The sequence below is a fragment of the Indicator indicator genome, chromosome 9, assembly GCF_027791375.1.
Source record: "Indicator indicator isolate 239-I01 chromosome 9, UM_Iind_1.1, whole genome shotgun sequence".
NCBI classification, from domain to species: Eukaryota; Metazoa; Chordata; class Aves; order Piciformes; family Indicatoridae; genus Indicator; species Indicator indicator.
Genome location: NC_072018.1, coordinates 27,661,384 through 27,682,929, shown reverse-complemented (window position 1 = coordinate 27,682,929; position 21,546 = coordinate 27,661,384). Strand labels below are relative to the sequence as shown.

At 36.8% G+C, this 21,546-nt stretch overlaps 1 protein-coding gene across 2 annotated transcripts in view; it reads left to right on the top strand.

The window, feature by feature from the left end:
• Positions 1 to 20,417, top strand: part of LPIN1 (lipin 1) — a 44,758-nt gene extending 24,341 nt beyond the window's left edge. For both annotated transcript variants that reach the window (XM_054383869.1, XM_054383868.1), the window contains 11 exons: positions 710 to 803; positions 1,594 to 1,663; positions 4,415 to 4,507; positions 5,794 to 5,867; positions 7,720 to 7,864; positions 9,438 to 9,586; positions 10,827 to 10,913; positions 12,961 to 13,113; positions 14,951 to 15,065; positions 16,297 to 16,400; positions 16,929 to 20,417. In XM_054383869.1, coding sequence (XP_054239844.1) covers positions 710 to 803; positions 1,594 to 1,663; positions 4,415 to 4,507; positions 5,794 to 5,867; positions 7,720 to 7,864; positions 9,438 to 9,586; positions 10,827 to 10,913; positions 12,961 to 13,113; positions 14,951 to 15,065; positions 16,297 to 16,400; positions 16,929 to 17,088 — 1,244 coding nt within the window. In that variant the 3' untranslated portion in view covers positions 17,089 to 20,417. The remainder of the gene's footprint in view (positions 1 to 709; positions 804 to 1,593; positions 1,664 to 4,414; positions 4,508 to 5,793; positions 5,868 to 7,719; positions 7,865 to 9,437; positions 9,587 to 10,826; positions 10,914 to 12,960; positions 13,114 to 14,950; positions 15,066 to 16,296; positions 16,401 to 16,928) is intronic.
• The last annotated feature ends 1,129 nt before the right edge of the window (positions 20,418 to 21,546 follow it).

Sequence of the window (21,546 nt, the reverse complement as noted above, 5' to 3'; positions counted from 1 at the left end):
CTACCTCTAATTTCTTGTATGGCTTTTACATAAATAATTTACAATGCTCTGTGCCTTAAACTTCCAGCTGCATAGTGTGAAGATAAATGTGTTAATAAGACTTGCACTTTCTACAGTAAGATGACATTGTAAAGTCATAGGAGGCTGATGCTACACTGATTACTGTTCAGAAGCTGATTATTAAAACATTTCAAACATACTGTGATTCACTGGAGTTGTTCTGTTATCTGGATCACTTGTAAATTACGTAGATTTTTTGTGAAAGGTGTGGAAGGGGAATTTATTCATAGTCATTTTCGCTTTGCTGCAGGCCTGTGATGAGCAAGTGTTCATTAAGTTTCTGGCTGTGGGTTTACATGTACATTGAGCCCATAAGTTCCTGCTCTTTACTTGGACAGAGGATCAGGGAAAGGCATGACAAAGTATTTCCTTGCCTTGCTTAAAAGCCTGATTTTTCCTGTTTCACAGTTCCACTGCTGAGCTATCACTTAACTTGTAGTTTGAACAGGAAGGACACCCAGCAGCTAACAAGCCCACCACATCTGCTGAGCTTGAGAATTTCTGAGCATCTTATTTCTACATTACTGCTAATCTGAGCTGGCACTGAAAGTGAAAACTGTGTGTATGAGAGATACTAAGAGGTTTAAGTTTGCCCATCTTGGGCATCTATAAATGCATCATTCACATATGTAATTTTTTTCCTCCACAGAAATGTTCTTAGAACATGCAGTAACATATCAGCAGTTTGTGGACAATCCTGCTATTATTGATGACCCTAACCTTGTGGTTAAGATTGGAAATAAGTAAGTGTTTTTTAGGAAAAAATCCTTACTGTTGTAACAAAAGTGGCACTTCAGAGTTAGATCAGTTTAACTGTAGCTAAGAGATAGGTTTTGGATGCTCATAGATTAAATTCATTCAGAAAGAGTCAACTCTCTAGTGAAGTCAGGCTCTTCTAGTTAAGTTTCCTCCTTTAAATTGAAAGTAAAGAGCAGTTTCATATGACCTGTTACAGTGAAGTTACACAATTTGAATTTCAAGGAGCTAGTATTGAATACTAATAGTGTTTACACTCAATTGTCTGAGTGAAAATGAAATCGGATGCGAACTTGCTAAGGCTTGCCCTCAGTCTGTTTGAATACTTAATATTTCCAGCGATATGTCAGTCTGCTTGCAAGCACTCTGTGCTCAGCAGTTTGTATATACTGGAGATTTTGCTAATATGCCTCTATGGAGGCATTACTTTTCAAGGCTTGTCAAATTTCACCCACTGAGTATGAGAAACAGTTTTGGAAGGCTAAGACATTGTTTGTGTGTTTATATTGCTGGCAGCAGTGCAGCACTATGGGCTATGCCAAAAGCATATTTTTGGAGGATGTTTTTGCTTGAGAGATCCTTGCCAGATACCTGGCATACAGTGTTACAGAGTAGAGACCGTGGCATTGTAGGTCTGTTATTTGTGTTGCAGGTGAGAGTTTGACCTGTGCTAAAGAGGCTTCACGTTTTAATCTGCTAGTTAATAAATACTAGATAGATTGTGAACTGGAACCTTGGGATTACAAAATGCAGTAATTGTCTCTCTTGCTTGCCAAGGTACTACAACTGGACGACAGCTGGTCCACTTCTGCTGGCAATGCAGGCGTTCCAGAAACCTTTGCCAAAGGTGAGATTGAACATGAAGGTTGGTCAGAGGAGGAATTGTGGTATTCTGCTGTTTATTAAAACAGCAAAGAGGGCTGTTGTACAAAAGCATCTGCACATCAGTAATATCCATTCACCCATCACCATTTATCTAACTTATGGGCTGAAGAGAATTAAATTTGGTCTGTGTTTGTTAGGCTAAGATCATTACAAATATTTTGAAGCAGAAAAGCTTCTTTTTTTCTTTCATTAATATATATCATAAGCATAAATTATATTGACCCCTGCTAGTGTTTCCTGCAGCTGAATATTTGGTGACTGCTTTGGATTTTTTCTGTATACAGCACATTTTATCAAATAAAAATAGAGGTCAGGAATTTTAAACTCAATGAATAAGCTTTAACTATGAGATAAAGAAGGTCTGTAACATGCTAGATTTTTTTTTCTCAGTTGGTTGTTTGTTATCAACTCAGGCAGGTAGTGGCAGATACCTACAACTACGTGACACCTATCTATCTCAGTTCAATTGCACATGACCTGATGCCACACAGATGCTCAGTACAGAAATGCAAACTGCTGTATAAATGTGTATAAAGAAGTGGTATCACCACTGACACAATTTGTATCCTAGTAAGCCATGGATTTTATACAGTTTTGGAACCTAATACTTCTGCCATTTGCAACCCTTCCTATGTCTTTGGGTTTAATCTATATGTATTCAAATGCTACCTCTATTCCCATGAATGTGAAACAAAAATTTCTTCAAAGCCCAGAATCCACTCTACTGCCATATTTTTTCTTAGTGCACATTAGCTCCGTAGGCTGTGATGTGTAGCTGCACCATAGCATCCAGTATTAAGTAAATTGATCTTAAAAGACCTGAATATATGGTAAACTTGGCTTGAATTTCAAGGATGTCAAGGAGCCAAATTTTTTGTGCTTTACTGTAAATAGTCTACCAATCATCAAGGTGGGATTAATCCCAGGGAACTCAAATACTTACTCTGTATTTTTTGGGCACTTCCACCAAGTGATTCAGACTTTGATGGGTGCCTATTGGGTCTTACTGGCAATAAAAATAATGCAAGGTAACTGCATTTTTAATTAAATACTTCGATGTCCAAGCCAAGTGTTTTAGGTTTTATTTAGGATGGGTAAAAGGAAAGAACTGATGTGAAATATTTTTGCTGTGAAGGGAAATGACAGTTCTTTCAACAGCATTATGATTACACCATTATTCATATAGGCTATCAATAAACTTTTCTATGAGTGTGAAATTCATTATGTTCATTTGAAAATGATTAAATTGTATTCCAAATGCTGATGACTTTCAAGACAGTGCACTTTTAATTTAATGGAGAAGCATGTGTATATAGTTGTAACAATCTGTATGAAGGGTTGGCTGAACTGTACCCCTGAAACTAAAATTACACATTTATGCTACCAGTCATTTTACTGGTTTTCTTAATGAGTTGTTAATTAGAATTTTGATTTGCTGTAATAATGGAACTAAGGAATTGAAGTACTAAGGTAGTTTATCAAAATGGGTTTTATGAAATGACTGAAAACTGGAGTCTTTGAAAAAATCGTTCACATTCTCCAAAATACAGAAACCCATTTCTAATTGTAAGCCTGCGAATTGTCTCACTAAAAGGCAATAGGCCATCTGCTTGAAGTTGTCCATGCTTGAGAACCCTGTTAAATTGTAATCATTGTTCTCAAGAGTGGCATTCTATTCTCAGTAGCTCCATCTGCTCCTTGGTTTTCTTATTTTTGTTTAAAAATTTCTCGATTTATTTGCTCGACTTTATTCCTCTGTCCTTTCTTTCCTCATATGCTTTAGATAGTATAGAGAACCTATGGAAAACTGAGAAAAAGGATGCAGTGTCCTATACGTTAGCTGAACTCAACCCTTTCTCTTAACTGCTAAGAGTTCTTGGAATTATTTGTTATATATAAAAAAATAATCAGCATCACAGGTTTATTTTGGTGACTGCTTACAGTGGAGGCTATCATCTCAGGCAGTGACCAAGCTATTCTATGACAGACTGTGGCCACCTTTACTGTAATAATTTCCCCTTTTGTCTTTCACTTGCTCTTGAGTGAAAGAAATAATCTCTCCTTGTGGCAGTGTGTAAGACTCCAGTCATTATGGATATTGAAATAAACTTTTCTGTACTGAAGTCTGTTGTATGTAACTGATGAAAAGTAGCCACGGCTTAAAAAAAATACAGTTCTAATGTTGTCAGTGAAATTCATGTAGTCATATTAAACTCATAAAACCTAATATTGTCTTTGCTTTTTCACAAAGTGGTAATTTAAATGTAAACTGCAGTTATTTTTAAAGGAGAATAAAAATCTTGCATGTGGTCTGGTTACTGTTTTGCATGTGAGCTCCTTCAGGAAGTATTTTTCTTTTTTTTAAAATATAATTTGCACTAAGTAATTTCAACTAAAAACCAGTAGGTTCTCCATTCTAGACATTATACTAATATCTACTTATGCCTTTTTTTTTCCTTGATTTTTTTCTTTGATTTTATCTCTTTTTCATTTTTCTTTAAAAATACCATAAGTATTCATGCTTAAGTTACTTCAGAGCAGCTCTGGATACCATTAGGTTTTGCTTTAGTAGAATTTATGGTCCACAGACAGTATGTTTACTTTTATTCTATTTATTATCAGTTAAAATTGTGTATTTGGCACTTTCTTTCATTTACATATATCAGGTTGTCCTTTGTTTTGGTTTTTTTTTGTTACCATCCATTTATCACAGGCCACTGTGGAATCTATAATGAGGGACAAGATGCCCAAAAGAGGTGGAAGGTGGTGGTTTTCATGGCGAGGGAGGAACAGCACTATTAAAGAGGTAAGTTTGAGAAGCAATCAGTTTCTTTCAGCTAACAGTGGGAAGATTGGATAGCTCCATATTCATCACTTTGATCTTAGTCTGATGAGATACACTTTAAAAGATATTTAAAGAGGGTTTGAAGTTTGACTTTTGACTTCTGAAAGCTGTGAATCATACCCTTCCTGAAACAGCTGCCTGCAGTGTTTTAGTTCTGCATTTATTTTCATTACACAAGCCTGAGGCAGTATTCTCTAGTGGGTTAAATTTCTGTTTGGGAACCTGGAATTGAAGAGCTGTGCCAATAATTTAATATTTTCATGCAAAGTACCTACCTTTATGCAGTTCCCTTTGATAGATGAAGAATGGACATGTTTATGAATAGTGTGGGCTGTAAAATTCAGCAAAACCCAAGATGGAAAACTGACTATATTAAAGTCTTTCTGAATTTCTTTCCTGAGCTTTAAAAGTGCGTGGTAACAATCTTAAAGCCGTGGATGAACAATAAAGAACAATAGAAAAAGAAAAACTTTAGATGAAATATTGATCTCCTGTCTAGACATATTTAAGCTTTAAAGTTGCCTAATAAAGCCTCTTCATATTAATTTATACTACTGAAGCATTAGTACTTGAAGGGAGAAAATGACTTTGAATACATTTTTATGGTTGTGCCTCAGTTGATGAAATTTTTTAGCATTACATGAAATAAGCATTGTACTGATCTGTGGGTATAGGCTTCAGAGTGTGAGATTTTAGTTTTTACAGTTTGAACTTTTTAGAATTTCTCTCTGAGTGGAAGTATGTGGTTCTCTCTTGAGCTGTAGTGGCTATAAATGAATAAGGGGAGATGTTGTTATAGTTTGTGTGTCTCAAAATCATTCACTATTTTAAAATCTTGTGGGATGAAGTTGATAGAGCTTAGCATTTATGCCAAGGTAGAAGCAGTTTGGAAAGTTTTATTGGATTAAAATTTGTAATGATTTGCTGAAAGGTAATTTTTTGTTTGTTTGGCTTTTTTTGTGTGTCTTTTCTTCTTCTCTGGAGTCCTACTTAGCTAGATTTGACTTGAAAAAGCAATTTGACTTTCATGAACTGAGAAGGTAAGGGATTGATCCCAGAACTTCAGCAGTACTACATGTGAAATCTGATGTTTCTGTACTTCATCCATGCAAAACTAAACCTTAATTCTTCATCAGATTTTTATATTTGCAGTTTTTAGATCTTTATGCAGCCTTTATTCTTTAAGAAAACCATGAAGTTTTGCAAGCACAGGAGATACATAGCTTCTCATATTTGTATTTTTACAGGAAACAAAGCCAGAGCAAGGTATGAGTAGGAGTGGACTTACAGAAGACTCTTCACAGATGAATATGACAAACAGGTAGGCCAGAAATTATCTGTCCCTAAAATGAATAGGAGTTACCACATAAAAATGAAAGCATGCTGCATTTCATATTTGAACAAAGAAATACTTCAGCGAATTAAGTTTTATTTTTTGTTCGTTGCACCAAATAAGAGCAGATAGAAAGACCCTGCCCATGAGGTTGCAGACCTTATGAGTGCACTCTGGTATTTCTGTCGTTTGGCTGGCAGCTCTGTGACACAAGGTCCAGCCCTTTGAAAACAAACAGTAATTGGAGCAGTTCTCCAAAGCTATATGTATCTCTCTGGAGTTTTCAAGGAATAGATGACCACGTGCTGTTGTCAGATCCCAGTTGCTAAAATTTATGATTTACTTATATTTATGGCCTGAGAACTTAATTTGTTCCTGCATATCTTGAGAAGTCCAGTGATCTAAGACTTCACAGAGCAGCTTTTGCAGACAACATTCGTGGTTTTGTATTCTATCAAGGACTGCAGAAGTCTCTTCTTGTGCTCCAAACTGATCATACTGTGTTTCTAGAACCTATCCCTCAGGAGGGCTCCAGAAGATGAGCATTAACTTGCTTTTGGAAGGCTGAGTTAGCTAGGGACAGGTCTCCTACCTTGCCCTTTCTCTATACATACAGATCTTACTGTAAAGACAGCTTGATTGTCCTTGGAATCCACCTTGAAAAAAAAATGGGTTTTAGCTGTCGTTCTTTCTGGAGGTCAGCAGTTGCAATTGAGATGAATGTGCTGGAAAGAGGGTTCCTCATTCAGCAGGAGAGTAGCTGTCATCTCAGTTGCCTCTCAGTTTGAGAGCCACAGAATAAATTAGAAAGGCTGATTTTCCTTTTAAGGGTCACAAATGACATTTAGGTCTGGGATGAAGATTTCAAGCAGACTGGATTCTGTAATTGGTGGTCTTTGTTTAAATTTTAACTGACCTCAGAAATCTACCATTAAGGCTTTATAGCTTGCAAGCATAATGCAACAAGTGGGATGTTGAGTAAAGCTGTTGAGAGCCGATGTTACAAGGGATAAGACAGGCTTTTAAATGTTGCCAGTCATGACGTGGTAACTTGATGCTGTATCAAGACTTCCCAACATCAAACAATATCCAGGTGTGACTGGAATGTGGCACAATGCCGATCGTTTTAAAGATGAGATTGGTAGGATCTGAAAGGATATATTTACTTCCACCTAGAGTGATGCATTTGTTTACTGCAGGATGAATTTCTCTCTGAACAAAAGTTACCCTCAACAAATTTCTAAAAATTATTGTAGCAGAAAAAAACCTCAATGTATTTAAACAGGGTTGTGTGAAGGAGCTCAGGATTTATGACTTTTCGTCTTCATATCCCCATAGGAATCGAGTAATCCTGCAAATTCTGGAAAAGAATAATCTGATGATCTAAAGCTGCTAATTAAAAGAGAATAAGTTTGTTTGTTGTGGTTTTTTTAAATTGCTAAATTATCTGGGGGGAGAAGAGGAGGGGAAGAGAAAGCCAGCATAACAAACACCTGTCTTCTTCTAAGAAGTGAGGAATTAGATACTGGTTACAGTATCTAATAAGTATTATTCTTTACCACTATGAGATTTTTGGGTCAATGTGGCACATAAAAACTAGCTTATAGACAAGTGAATGGCTAGAAGAGTCCAAGTATGAATAATGGGAAAGATGTGTGAATGAAAACTCAGCTCTTCATTGATATATTTAAAATTATGATGTGAATGACCTCCTGTGAGATAATGCTTGGGAGCACAGAACCAATGGCTTATCTGGTGACTCACTGTTAATGCATTTTTAATGGATAGTGAGGTGCATTTACTGACATGATAACATCATTTTCTGTGTGCAATGTTCCAGAGTAAAAGATGAATCTTCTTCAAGCGATGAAGACCCTAGAGCTGCTAAACAAAACCTTGGGGCATTACAGAACAACTCAAGTCATGTTTCAATGTTGTCTGGAATCAGTTACAAAAAAACACTTCGACTCACTTCTGACCAGCTTGTGAGTTATCTTTACATCCTTGTTCTGAAATGTCGTTTCTAATACCTGAACAATACTGTCATTCAGGCTTGCAAAGCTTAATTAGCTCTTACACCTTGCATTCGATTCTTGTATTTAAAAAAACTCAATATTTCCCTTCTCTTCTCAGTATTAAGCATGAATGTTGTACTTTGCAGCAAGTGCTGGGTTTCAGAGACTGCGACATGGTTTCCCATTTAGACAAATACTTAAATTCTGTAGTATGTATTTGTCACCTGAAAAAGTGTACCATATTGTTTTTGTATTAGGTATAATGTGCATATGTTAAACCACAGGCCTTTCTTTTTAGTTTATTCCTCCTATCCTTTCCTTTCCCCTCATTGTTAGGCAGTCATATTTTACATAAATACAGTTTTCTGTTAGTAACTGCTGAAAAAGCTGCTTGTGAATTTACAATGAGGCCAGGCTCTTAATTTCTTTGGAGTCAATTCTTTTCCTCTGTGACAGAGGTGTTTTGACAAATGGTGACAAAACTCTTACAGTTTTGTGTTCTGCAATTTCAGTTTTATCTGCAAAAGTAGGCAACTTAAAGGAAATACTTTTTGGTTTATCTAGACACAGTTAATTTTCATAAGAAAACCCATGCAAGGCATGCATCACAAAACAGCCTATCAGTTTCTGCCTGAATAGTTTGTAAGAAATGTAGAGTTCTTCCCAAGAGGCAGATGGGATGCATTGGTAATTTTCTATAGCAAACAGAAAGCAAGTGTTGCACAAATGTGTGGATACTTTGCAGATTTGGAAACATCTCAGGAATTACCTGAAGCCAAATTACTTTTAGGTTGGCTTCTTGATGAAACAATGAGGGAGACTCATCAGTTATCCATCAGTTACTCTACATTCTCACCTCCTTTTCCCCTTTTCACTAATTCCAAAAATAAAATAGTTAGGTCCACAATTAGAATCAGATCAGCGGTGTCTTGCCCAGCACGTCACTAAGTGATGCAGGAGACAGTGGGAAGAAGGGGCAGGGAAGAGGCAGAGTTGAGGAAGTTTGGTAGAGGTCCTACAGTGTGAGAGGTGGGTTATTATAGGAAAGCAATGTAATACAATGGAAGAGAAATCCCCATATAAACTCTCTTAGAGCTCATGTGGCTCCTTGTTATGCACATTTCTCTTTGTATATGTATCTCAGAATGGAAAGCCACCATAAATTGTCCTTACTCCATTACTGTTTGTGTAAAATTTTGGGAATATTTTTCTGTCTTTTTTTTCCTTTTCAATTTGTCTTCCCTTTTAATTTTTTCCCCCTTTTTCTTACCTTTGCTTTGCCCCCCCCTTTTTCCCCCTTTTCCCTTCTTTTTTTTACCTCAACCACAAAACAGAATTCTTTAATTTGTCTTGTTCTGCTCTATAAACCAATGCCTGATGTACACAACACAGGGCAAACCTCTGCTATCATTATTTAGACAACAGCTCTGCTGAAAACAGTCAGATTCAGTGTGACCAAGGCAATGCTCACTTGTGGCTTGGTGTTTGCACTGTGTCAGTTTCACATGCTCAGTTTGATTATCTTGCTGATAATGTCTTGCAGAAAAGCCTAAAGCTGAAGAATGGCCCCAATGATGTGACCTTTAGCGTTACAACACAGTATCAAGGCACTTGCCGCTGTGAAGGCACCATTTACCTATGGAATTGGGATGATAAAGTTGTTATTTCTGACATTGATGGAACAATCACACGGTGAGTTCATGAGCAGGGGCAGGCTTTGTCTGCAAGGACAAACTGTCCTTTGGACTAAAGGAAAAGAAATTAACAGGGAATGTTGAGTCACAGAATTGTCATACTCTGGTGTTTAGGAAAGAGTGTATGTTTATGGTTTTCATTTTGTTAACTTAGCTTACCAAGGATGTTTCATGATAGTATTTACAGTAGTGTTGGAGGACCTTCTACAAAATCATAACCTTTCTGCTGCATCACACTTCTGAAATACAGTAGCTAAAGTGAATTTTCTTCTGAAAAACATTACTGTGGTATTCAAGTGAGATGTATTATTATTTAGAAGACAAGCACAAAAGCAATGTCAGAATTAGAATTTGCTGGAAAGTGTCAGGTTGGGACTTTGGGTAAACCTCACAATTTTGAAGTGACCAGAAGAATTCACTCACTCACTGATTTTTAGTTATTTATTTAACACTGGAGAAAGCAATTGTATGTTGAATAGGGGAACACATAATATAAATATCTTTTGACCTTTTAAATGCTTAGATTTGCTTCAAAATCCATTTCTTTCAAAATCAAACTTGGCTATATCTAATTAGAAACAAAGACCAGGAAAAAAATAATTTCCAAGAACCATCCAGGTGAAGTGAAATAGTTAGTTTAAAATGAAACTCTTTTCTTCCTTGTGATTTATCTACGGTAGGGCAAACATATTTTTTTTGTTTTGTTTTGTTTTGTTCCAGCATAAATTAGTATCTTTCCTTGCTTTTCCTTAAGCTTCACTAAAGTAAATAAGATCTAGTCTCTCTGCTCTTGAGCTGATTGGAGAATATTATTGCAAACCCCTTCTAAGCCACTGCCCAACTGTTTTGTCTCTAAGATGCAAGATATTCATGGGATGCATTTGGTTTAGTTAGAAAATACTTAATGGCAGTCTCAAAAAGTAGGCTTAGTACTATCCAGCCTACCGCACAGGTCTGATTTGATAGCCTGAATGCTGTAACTTCCACATTACCTTATGGATCACAAGGTTATCCATGTCTTGGAGCTCAAGAATAATTAAAATGACGAGGCCAAGAATGGGCATGGCAGCATATCTCAAAAGAAAGGTGGAAACGATCATCCTGTTTTGATCACAATACCTTTCAAAAAGCCTTATTTTCCTTTGCTGGAAAACAAGTTAGAAGGGTTTGTATTAGCCTCAACTGTTGTCATAAGTAGTGGGGATTTTTCAGTTCATTTATATGTTTTCTTTATTCAGGTCGGATACTTTAGGTCATATTTTGCCAACTCTGGGCAAAGACTGGACACACCAAGGGATTGCAAAGTTGTACCATAAAGTGAGCCAGTGAGTATTCAGTAAAGCTGTTTGTGCATCTGTGGTTTCTTTGTGTTTATTCATATGTAAATGAGATTTTCAATTGCTCTAAGCGTCTCTTAACCTATAAGGGTGACAATTTCATCAATATTTCATCACTTTAGTATATTTATACAGTGTAAACATCTGCTGTATGGCATCCACAGCAAAACCTGTTTTCTGGTATCAAAAGCAAAAGCTCCCTATCAATGAGTAGTGATAGCTCTCCCAACCATCCTAAGTAGATAGCTACAGCTAGTTCCAAAAACTGTAGTTGTTTGAACGAGTTGTGCAGTTGCAAGTGGAAATGTTGCAAACTGGGGGTTGTCAGCAGCATTAATTCATGAGATGCTAATGCACCTTCCCTTCTCTCCTTGTTGAGGAGACTGTCCAGCACATAAGGACTGTTCAGCCTGGAGTGGTCACTGTAGGTGGAATTCTACTTGCCAAATTTAGCTTACCTGGAGAATATGCTGGTATGACCTAGAACTTCTGTGCCAAAAAACTGTCGATATTTCTTCTGATAAATAGGAGCAGGAGAAAAATAGTCGCACTGCACCAACTCAATAGGAGAGATGTGTGGAAATACCACAGTATAGGTGTACTGTTGGTTCCCTGGATACATTTTTCAATGTTGTCAAGCCATTGTGTACACTAGAGGATCAAAGACAGAGTATGATGAGTTTTGTGGTTAGCCATTGAGAGAAAAAAAGCAAAGAAGGAGAAAAATTGTTTGATGTCTGAATGAGATCAGATAAAGTATCTGGTTTTAACTTTTGCAAGGAGAATCACTGATTGCTGTCTGCTTAGGTTGGAATTTCTGCTTTACACAGAAAACAAAATGAGTTTTATTACATTAAATTAACTGTTCTTATATATTCAAATTACCATAAATGTTTGAAGAGCCTCTGGTACAGATCACAACTGTCTTCTTAGTTAATCTTTTTTGTTCTGTTTACTAGAGCTATGCTCAGGTTCGTTTATTGCTTTTTTTGCTTTACATGAATGATGAATTGTAAATTGTGGATGATGGAATCTAAATTATGCCAGAAGTGCTTCTGTGTGCTTTTATTATGTATAGACTCACAAAAAAGACAAGACAGCCTGGAAATTCATATGCTAAGCACTATTTAGTTCTCTGTGTAACCTCTGCATTACATTTGGTGAAAAAGTTAATTAATTTTTGAAATTGCAGTTGTTCTTTCTATGCCTGCCAGCATTGTCAATTGTTAGGGCTTTGTTGATGATAAAAATAGGGGAATAAAGTAGATTTGAGCCATGTTGTTTTTCAAATTACCAAGTTAATTATGTAGTGGCTAGATCTTACAGCTGAACACTATATAAGTGTTCAATAGCTGGGTTTAATGACCACGTGTGCACTGAATACAGTATTTCTTTTATGAACAATAATTTCTTTGCAGGACTTGCAAAGTAGATTGCTATTAAGTTGAGCTCACATCACTGGACTCTGTTCTATCATGAACAGAACCAAAGGTGACTTCTGCTGAAACTTTTATTTCAGTGTCAAGTCAAATATTACTTCTCATACTGTGTTTTGAAGTTCAGATTTTGCTTCAGCTTGAAGGAAGATTACTGCTGCACACAGACTAGCCTTTAATTGCAGAGACACAGGAAGTAGGAGTATAGCACTGCTAATACAGCACAGGCTGAGAATACACCATTGTCTGCTCTATGCTGAGTGTTTTCCTCTTAGCAGATGTCATTGCAGTTAGTTCTAAAGAGCAGAATTCCACTAGGCAGGGGCGGATAGAAAACCACAAGAAGTCATAAATTATGGGAAGACCAGAGTTAAATGAGCCCACTTTAAGTGTAAATCAGTAACTGCAATGGAGCTAGATGGATTGTACTTATCCAAGATTATGGCATAAATGACTTTTATTACTTTCAAGTAAGTCTGGGCTGAACATGAGTCTGATGGTCGTGATTTGATTAATATAAAAATAAACCCACAAAATGATTGATGTCAAAATACCTGCCTTATTTTTACAGTAGTTTCTTATTTTATTTCTGTTTACAGAAACGGATATAAATTTTTGTATTGCTCAGCACGTGCTATTGGAATGGCAGACATGACAAGAGGATACTTGCACTGGGTCAATGAACGAGGAACTGTGCTGCCTCAAGGGCCAGTGCTACTGAGTCCAAGCAGCTTATTCTCAGCTTTTCACAGGTAATGCAGTTTCACCTTTATGTAGAAAGAAGCTGAGAAGTTGGTGGAGGCTGAATTCTCAGCTTTTTGTTTTGGTTTTTTTTGTTTTGTTTTATGGGAGTGCTTAAAATAAATCATACTGTTTTTTTCTTACATATTGGTGCAAAGTTTAATAAAGGAAAAATTTTGTTAGAGGAAGACCAAAATTCAAGAGATATTCAGGTTGCTTAGTTGCTCAGGTTGCTCTTAGACTTGTGTCAATATACATCTGTGTTCATTGCTTACCAATAGGTGCTGCCTGTTGACTTCATGTGTTTAACGTGATGTGTTAATATTTAGTTATGGGAAAACTGTTCACACAGTAATAACAGTCACTCTTGTCTTACTTGTATGATGTTCCAGTTGGCATAAATATGTTTTGGTGGAAGAATATTACTTGTGGAGTTTCAAAGAAATTGATGTGAAAATGAACTTTTTATACTCCTGACTGTATATGATATTCTGTGGACAGTGTTGAACTGTAATAAGTGAATAATAATAGCAGAAATAGTGAATATCACACCTTCTTCCTAATTCAGTGAAGCATGTGAAGTGATTACTGAAAATGTTTTAAGCTGTTAAAAGCTGCCACGACAGGATATATTAATTAGAATTTTTAATGGAAGGTTGTTCAAATGTTCTCCTGATTGAGTGACATAATACAGGCTGTCTTCGCAGTCATGCTCTAAATATGAGACTATGGAGGTATTACAGTGCACTTCTTAGACTGATTAAATAATAAATGCAGTGAAAGGGTAGTTATTGTCATCTTATTCTCTTTATAGATGCTCTGTATATTTAAAGTGATACCCTTTTTGGTATCTTGTTTAGAATAAAGAATGCCAATCTTTTAGTGTACTCTATTGTAACGGCTGTGATGTGTGGGCAATGAATGACTTTGTTGTTATCCTTAGTTGTAACTGTTGTGGGTTCTGAGGGCTCTGAGATCAGGTGTATGTGAGACTGAGGAGAGATGATTTTATTCCTCTGTTGCACAGTCTCAAAATTTGATTTTTACACAGAGCTGCCCTTCCAAAGGGCTGTATTACTCCTATGAAGCTTCTCTACTATTCACATCTTTCTTGACATATGTGTTGGTACTAGAATGTGGGATTCTGAGCTTCTTAAAGGCTTTTGTGTCATGCTGGCATCTTCCTACGTTGTGGGAACTCCAGACTCTGCCACCTGTTCAGTCTCCTTGCCAAGAGAAGCTGTCATGAAAGGACATTTTTACTAGAGATTAGAAGTCCTCTGTTCATTAATGAATTGTGTTCTGTAAGGAGCAACTGAAGAAAAATAGATGATTTCTTTATTCCTTAACTTCTGCTAATTAGCAGTGATGGAGGACCCTGACTGCAGAAGTATTTTAACTGTCTGAGGTCCTCCTAGTGCATATGGTAATTGCAATCCTTTTTTTAAAAAAATAAAATAATAATAATAAAAAAGAAGCCATACACAGTGAAGACTAGTATAATCCATGAATCGTTCTACAGTTCTCTTGAAGCAGTTTACTCGATGACGATCTATGTTTCATAAGTATTAATTTAGCATCTACTCCATGTAGTCAAGCATCCTTGCTTAGTAGCCATCTTTACAACATAGGTTTCCATAGAAGCTCTCTTCTTTTGGAGGATTTATTCATTGTGTCCTTTATGTAAGGTGGCAAATGCTAATTTGTTCTTATTGGCACTATGATTTCCTCATGAAGATTTATTGCAGTAAGGTGGGGGCTAGGTGAAAAATGTCGGATAAAGAAAATGAAATGTTTTTTGCTGTATTTCGTGTGTACTTACTCAGCCTGCCTTTCATATTGTTTCAGGGAGGTGATAGAAAAGAAGCCAGAAAAATTTAAAGTTCAGTGTTTGACAGACATCAAAAATTTATTTTATCCCAACACAGAGCCCTTTTATGCTGCCTTTGGAAACAGACCTGCTGTAAGTAATAGCTGAATTCATTTCTGTTGCAGAGAATTGAAAGGTTGCTATTATTTCTTAGTTCTGTTGCATTAGAACCTAGAAGCTTTAAATGGGAGTTAAGAATATTTTTTAGGCCCTATAATTTAGGAAGTATAAAAGTTTTTCCTCAAAGACCTCACAATGTAGGATGCAAGTATGGATGGAAGAGCAGCAAAGTAAATACATTATACCTGCATAAGTTAGCATAACAGTAAAGACTGGTTGAAATCCTAATCCTGTGTGAAAAAATCCTTACACTTGTGTGAAAACACTGACTTAATTTTATTCCACACTGATACAGTGTCAGTGAGATACATCTTGATAGAAAGAAAATCTTTCAGATGAATAGTGGTAGGACTTAAATTAAAAACTCTAAGTACATCTAAAAGAAATTGGATCTTTATATTTTCATTAACATTCCAATGTTTCACTACTTAAGCTATTAAACCCATGATTTATATTAGTAAAATTGAAGCTTCTTTTTACTCTGATCGTCTTTACTTTTGTCAAGCTTTTCTTCAGATCAAAACTTACTCAGTACTTCCCTTAACAATTTGAATTTCTTGGAATACATTCCCAATTTTTGCTTCTAATTGTACTTCCCAGAGTTGCATCTGTGTTGTCTGCTGGGGGGGGCTCACTGCTACTATTTTGGCATATATTCCTTGCTTTTTCTTCTTTCGCCCTTGCTATGACATAGAGTCAATATATGGGTATGACACAAATTTGAACTCTGGAGTGAAAGGATGTTTTCAGGGGTTGTTAGGAATTTCTTTTGTGACCTTTTCCATACAAACTAATTGCTATTTTAGGTGTCAGTTATGTTATTCTCTGTACATTGTTGCAAGATACTGGCGACAACACACTCAGGAAATTAAATATTCTCTGAAAGAAAAACAAAAGTGCAATTGCTTTTACACTAATAGCATCAATTTTTTATTTAATGTTATTTTTGTGTTAAGGGAAGTTCCTAGGGGGGGAAAAAAAGTTAACATGATTTTGATTGGTAGTTTAAACTGAGGTGGCAAACTCCTTACCTGGCTTCAAATTTTCTGTTTCATGAGGATTTTGTTAGACTGACCTCGTTTGTGACATAATGGAGAATTTCAGATGCACAATAACTAGGTAGTTCTGTATTCCATCAAGAATGAACATTGTTGTGCAAAGGCAGAATAATGATTTTTCTTTTTTTTCCCTCTCCTCTGTTTAGGATGTTTATTCATACAAACAGGTGGGAGTTTCATTAAACAGGATATTTACAGTTAACCCTAAAGGAGAGCTTATACAAGAGCATGCAAAGACAAACATCTCATCGTAAGTAACTCTTAACTCCTTATAGAATAACTTGCCAGGGCTCTGGGCAACCTGATCTAGTTGAGGATGCCCCTGCTTACTGCAGAGGGGGTTGGACTTGATGGCCTTTGAAGGTCTGTTCTGATCCAGACCATTCTGTGATTCTGTAAATTAATTTGCCATTCCAATCTATGACTCAAGTTGCCCAAACATGCATTTGATTTTACTAAGGAAAACTTCCTTAGAATATTTCAAACAAAACATAAAAAGTATAGAATAAGATACAGACTTTCCACTTTCCTTCAGTTAAACTGGACAAAAAACCTGATAAAAACAGTTTAGTATGTAGTTTAATATATTCTATCTACTTTAATTATATAAAGGATTTATCAGTGCAACCTGATCTAGGTGTGCCTGTGTTAGCAGTGGGGTTGGACTGCATGATCTCCAAACGTCTCTTCCAACCCCTGCCATTCTGTGATTCTATGACTTAAAACAATTCTGTCAGAAGACATGATTCAGCATTCTTTTTATTTGTTTACTTTGCAGCTATGTCAGACTTTGTGAAGTGGTAGATCACATTTTCCCTTTGCTGAAAAGAAGCAATTCTTCAGACTTCCCTTGTTCTGACACCTACAGCCAGTTCACCTTCTGGAGAGAACCTCTGCCGCCTTTTGAAACTCAGGATGTGCATCCCGCCTCATCTTAACTGCATCTCCAAATTGCTTGCCTCAGCTCAAGCATAAATTAGCTTGTACTGAAAGGTCACCACTTGGCTTTTGCTGTTGACAGTTCAGCTGGAATCTGTGATGTTGTGAACATTATATTCTTTTGCTGTGAACAAATTTAGAAATGCTTTTTCATACTTAGCCACGTTTCCAGATGACAAAGAGGAGTCTTACTAGGAATAGGAGTTGCATTTCTAGGTCTTCATTCAGCTCCTCAAATTGTGCCATACAGTTTCCTTTTTCAAGGTCAAATAAAAGTAATGTTGAAGTTGCAGTTAAAAATGCCATGAGGTCATAAAGTGGTTCTGTATTTTCTGCATCACTGATGTCATCCTTCTCTTCAGAGCGCTCTGCAAGTAAAGGAGATGAGGGTGCTCACCATTCCTGTCATCTGGTGACACGGACAGGGGTTGCAATCCATATGTTAAAATTCCTTTCTCTGAAGGAACAAATGATTCTTTCACTTTCCCCTTGCTTGACCAACAACTGTTTGTTTAAGATTTAATTACTGGTCTAGATCCTCAGCTGTTATGAATTAGGGTAGCTATCAAAACAAGTTGAGCTGTATCTATTTATTCCAGCCAGTTGTTTTGACACTTTCCTGAGGTGAAAAATGATGTGTAACCTAAATAGAAAGCAAATGAAATAAGATGGCCATAATCTGGTTGTCTTTTCTCAATTTAAAAGTACCATGCTTCAAGAATAGCAATTTGGATAGGTGTGCAAGTGGAAGATGCAGGGCTGCTGTGGGTACTGCCCATTTTCCTGAAGTCTTTCAGTAAAGACATCTTACCCATAGAATGTGCTGAGTTTCAAGATTGTACTGAGCCAAGAACACTGAGGATTTCTGTCGAAATGGAATAGTTTTATCTGAAACATTATTTTGACTACAATGTGAACTTTGATGTGGTGAATGATGCATCTCAGGGTTTTACCATATAGATTTAGGTTTCTTTTTTTTCTTTTGTATCATAAAGAATGGATACTTTTAGTGCAATTTACTCTCCTCTGAAATCTTCTCTTCATCTTTTTTTTTCCCCTTATTTGTGCAGACACCAGCTGTAGCTACTGGTTTTGCTACCTGCTTCTGACAGCCTTAAAACCTGACTGGATGTGCTAAAAGCAATACTGCAGATCAGTTTTGCAAATGGTCTGCCTTTACACAATGCAGTACTTAACTGAATATAGACATCAAATGACTGTATGCCAAATGATTCTCTTATGTGCTTTTAGCTAGGAAGAAACTTTTTTTCCCTTTGAAAATATATTTAGAAGTCTAATTGTTCTCTGAAACACTGAAAATGGTATTGTGGGATTCCATGTATATTGTATTTCAATATGGCTAAAACTGGTTCACAGGCTGTGGTCTCTGCCAGTTTGTGATCTGTGAGGCCATGGCATGTTTTGCAGCTGCTTTGTAGTATGCTCAGTTAAGAGTTTAATAATAGGAAGGCAGAGTGGTCTAGGAGAAATTTTAAGATATAACTGTGGTCAGTTAGCACCCAAAAGTTTGGGAACAGCTGCTCTGTTCCACGGTTGTTCTGTTTCAGTAAATTCTGGTTTTGCATGTCAAGAGTGACAGCAAGATGGGTGGGATGATATTTTATAGTAGGGGTTTTCTAGCTCTTACTGCTGCGGACTTTATCTGGGATGTCAGGGGGCCAATTTATGATTTCTCTGTGCCTTCAACAATAAAGAATATAAGTGCAATCCTTTATACAGCTGCAGTGTGCAGTGGTGAGCCCTCCCTGAAGTCTTCCTTTTCACATGAACATTGCTGATTTGGGCAAGGTGCATGCCCACTTTGGAGATAGCAGAAATTTTGGAGATTCCTCTTAGGAAGAAATGCATGTTTAATGACCTAGATTGATCATACTTTCTTGAATATGCCTTTTAATTTAAAAAAGGAAGAAATGTGGCATGGGCATTCTGAAAGACAATCAGTGGGGGCTGCAAGTTGCCAAACTGAAATGGTTGCATCTCTAAATATAGCCATGCTTTCCTTTAAGTATCTCTACTTGTCACTAATGATTGAATGGACAGATCAATATACTAAATGCATCCTATTTTAATTCAGTTTTGGTAAAGGCCTATCACTAAGTGGCTGTCAGTTTTATTGTTCTTATCTTTAACAGTAGTTATGGTCTGTTTTCCTGAGGTGTGACACACAATAACTTCCTCTAGAAAAGATGGTCCCTGGAAGTTCTCCGCAATTAAAGCCTGTGATTTATTTATTTATGACTTTATTTATGACCTAACTGCAATTTAATCCAGGGTTGGGTGTTTGGTTGTTTTATTTTTTTCCATTAGTATTTCAAACCAAATCATAGTGTGAATGAGTGGCCATTTTAATTCTGTCAGATGTGTAAGCTTGATGCAGCACTGGTACAGGTGACCCTGAGATGCTGTGAAATCTCCATCCTGGAGTTTTTCAAGACTTGGTTAAACAGTTATGGCTGACTTGATCAAGTGTTGGCAATCGTCTGCTTCAAGCATGAAGTTGGACTGGATGACCTCCAGGGGTCCCTTCTGACCAACATTTCTGTGATTCTGTGAAGTTAACTGCCTTACTTCTGACATGCTGTATAACCTTTGTATCTGCAGGCTGAAATAGAGATTTGACAGTGAAAGGAATGTGTCATTCTATAACTAATGTTTATCAAATTTGCTCGCAGAAGAGACTTCTGACAAGCAAAGTTTTGACCTTCCAGAAACATCACCATACTTCTTCAGAGTATAAGATCTTGTGATTTGGTAGCTGAGCAATTTTATGCATACTATCTGATCTGTTTTGATTATTCATGTAGAAGAAAAAAGGATAGTTTAACAAATTCCTACTCTTTCTGTGAAAGAAAAAAGTATCAGCCTCGCTTGCAGTGTAATGCTGGTTTCCATTACAGAAAGACTATTTGGCTAACACAAACATGCAGACACATTAAATCCCAGAATATTCTGTTTATATAATACACATAAACCAGAATATGCAGCAGTGAGGAGTGACTAATGTTTTTGTTTTTTTTTTTTTTAAGCTGATGATCATACTGCTCCAGCTGTGTCATGTCAGGTAAAGAATACCATGCTTGTTGCATTAGTTATGTAGAAGGTAAAATGTTACTGCTGTAATAATGGGGAGGGAGGAGAAAGAGAATATTGGGTATTTTTTTATTTGTAGATATGGATTATTATTTCAAAACCTATTTATATGCAGTATTACTCTGTATACGCATGTGCTACTGCTATGATGAAAAGCATTTTAACACCTCATTTTGATCTGCTGAATGCATCAAGGGTAGAAATATCTATTGTAATAAAGGCAAATATAATTTTTTTCCTGATTTTGCTGGTTTTTTTCTATATGCTTGGATAATGTCAGAGTGCTTTTGCAGAACTGCTGAAACTCTGAAGTGTGGCTTTTGTAGCTCTAGTCTCAATTGCTGAGGCTATCTGGTGTAACTTCCATCACTTGCAACATTTTTGCTGTTCAGCTGCAGCGTTTGACCCAAAACCTTTTCAAATGGAAAGAGTTTATTGAGGGAGATGGAGCCAGGATCTGGGCTCTGCCTGTTTTGAAGCATGGGAAGAGCACCTCAGGTCCAAGAGCAGTCAGACAGGAAATGGAGCAAATTGGGCAAATCAGGAGTACTATACCACCCCATAATGCCTTGGAATCTTATTCCTAGTGTGAGCAAAGGAAAGTCCAGCCATCTGTTTTGAAGGGAGAGTGTTGTCATTCATGGCAATGAGACCAGATAGCCTTTTTGTTTCTTTTTCTTTTCCTTTTTTTTTCTTTCTTTCTTTCTCTCTTTCTTTCTTCTCCTGTTTGACATTGGCAAGTCTATTGGCAAGAAGCAAACACCCTTTCCTCCTGTCTGTGAGAACACAGCGCTGCCTTTTGCTCCCTCTGCCTGGTTTGCTGAGCAAACTAACTGCAGCATAGTGATACTGACAGGCTTGTATTAGTTGGTATGAAAACAAAGATGTTTGGGGTTGATAAGGCTCTGTGCAGCTGAAATTCTGTGTTTAAAAATACAAGAGCAGCCGTATTTGGGCAGCCTGCAGTCAGTGCTTCTTCAATCTTCTTTATTTTCTGTGTGTCTCTGGCTTGTATAAACATTTACACTGGAGCTCTGGAGACAGGTTTTGAAATGAAGGTGCCTTTTTAATGAGAAGATAGAAAAATGGCTCTTTTGCATCAGCAAACCAGACTTTATATGGACATATTCATTGCTCCTGTAGTTATCCTGTTGACACCAGAGGTTGAAAAATCTGAGCCAGCAAGACTCCTGAGAGGCAAAGAGGATGCATTTTTTTGTTGTTGTTGTTGTTGTTTGGTTGGTTGGTTTTTTTTTGGTGGTGGTGGTTTTGTTGTTGTTGTTTGGGTTTTTTTGGTGCTATTGGAAAGGTAGGGAATGTTCCCTAAAGGCTACGTTATTTTTTTC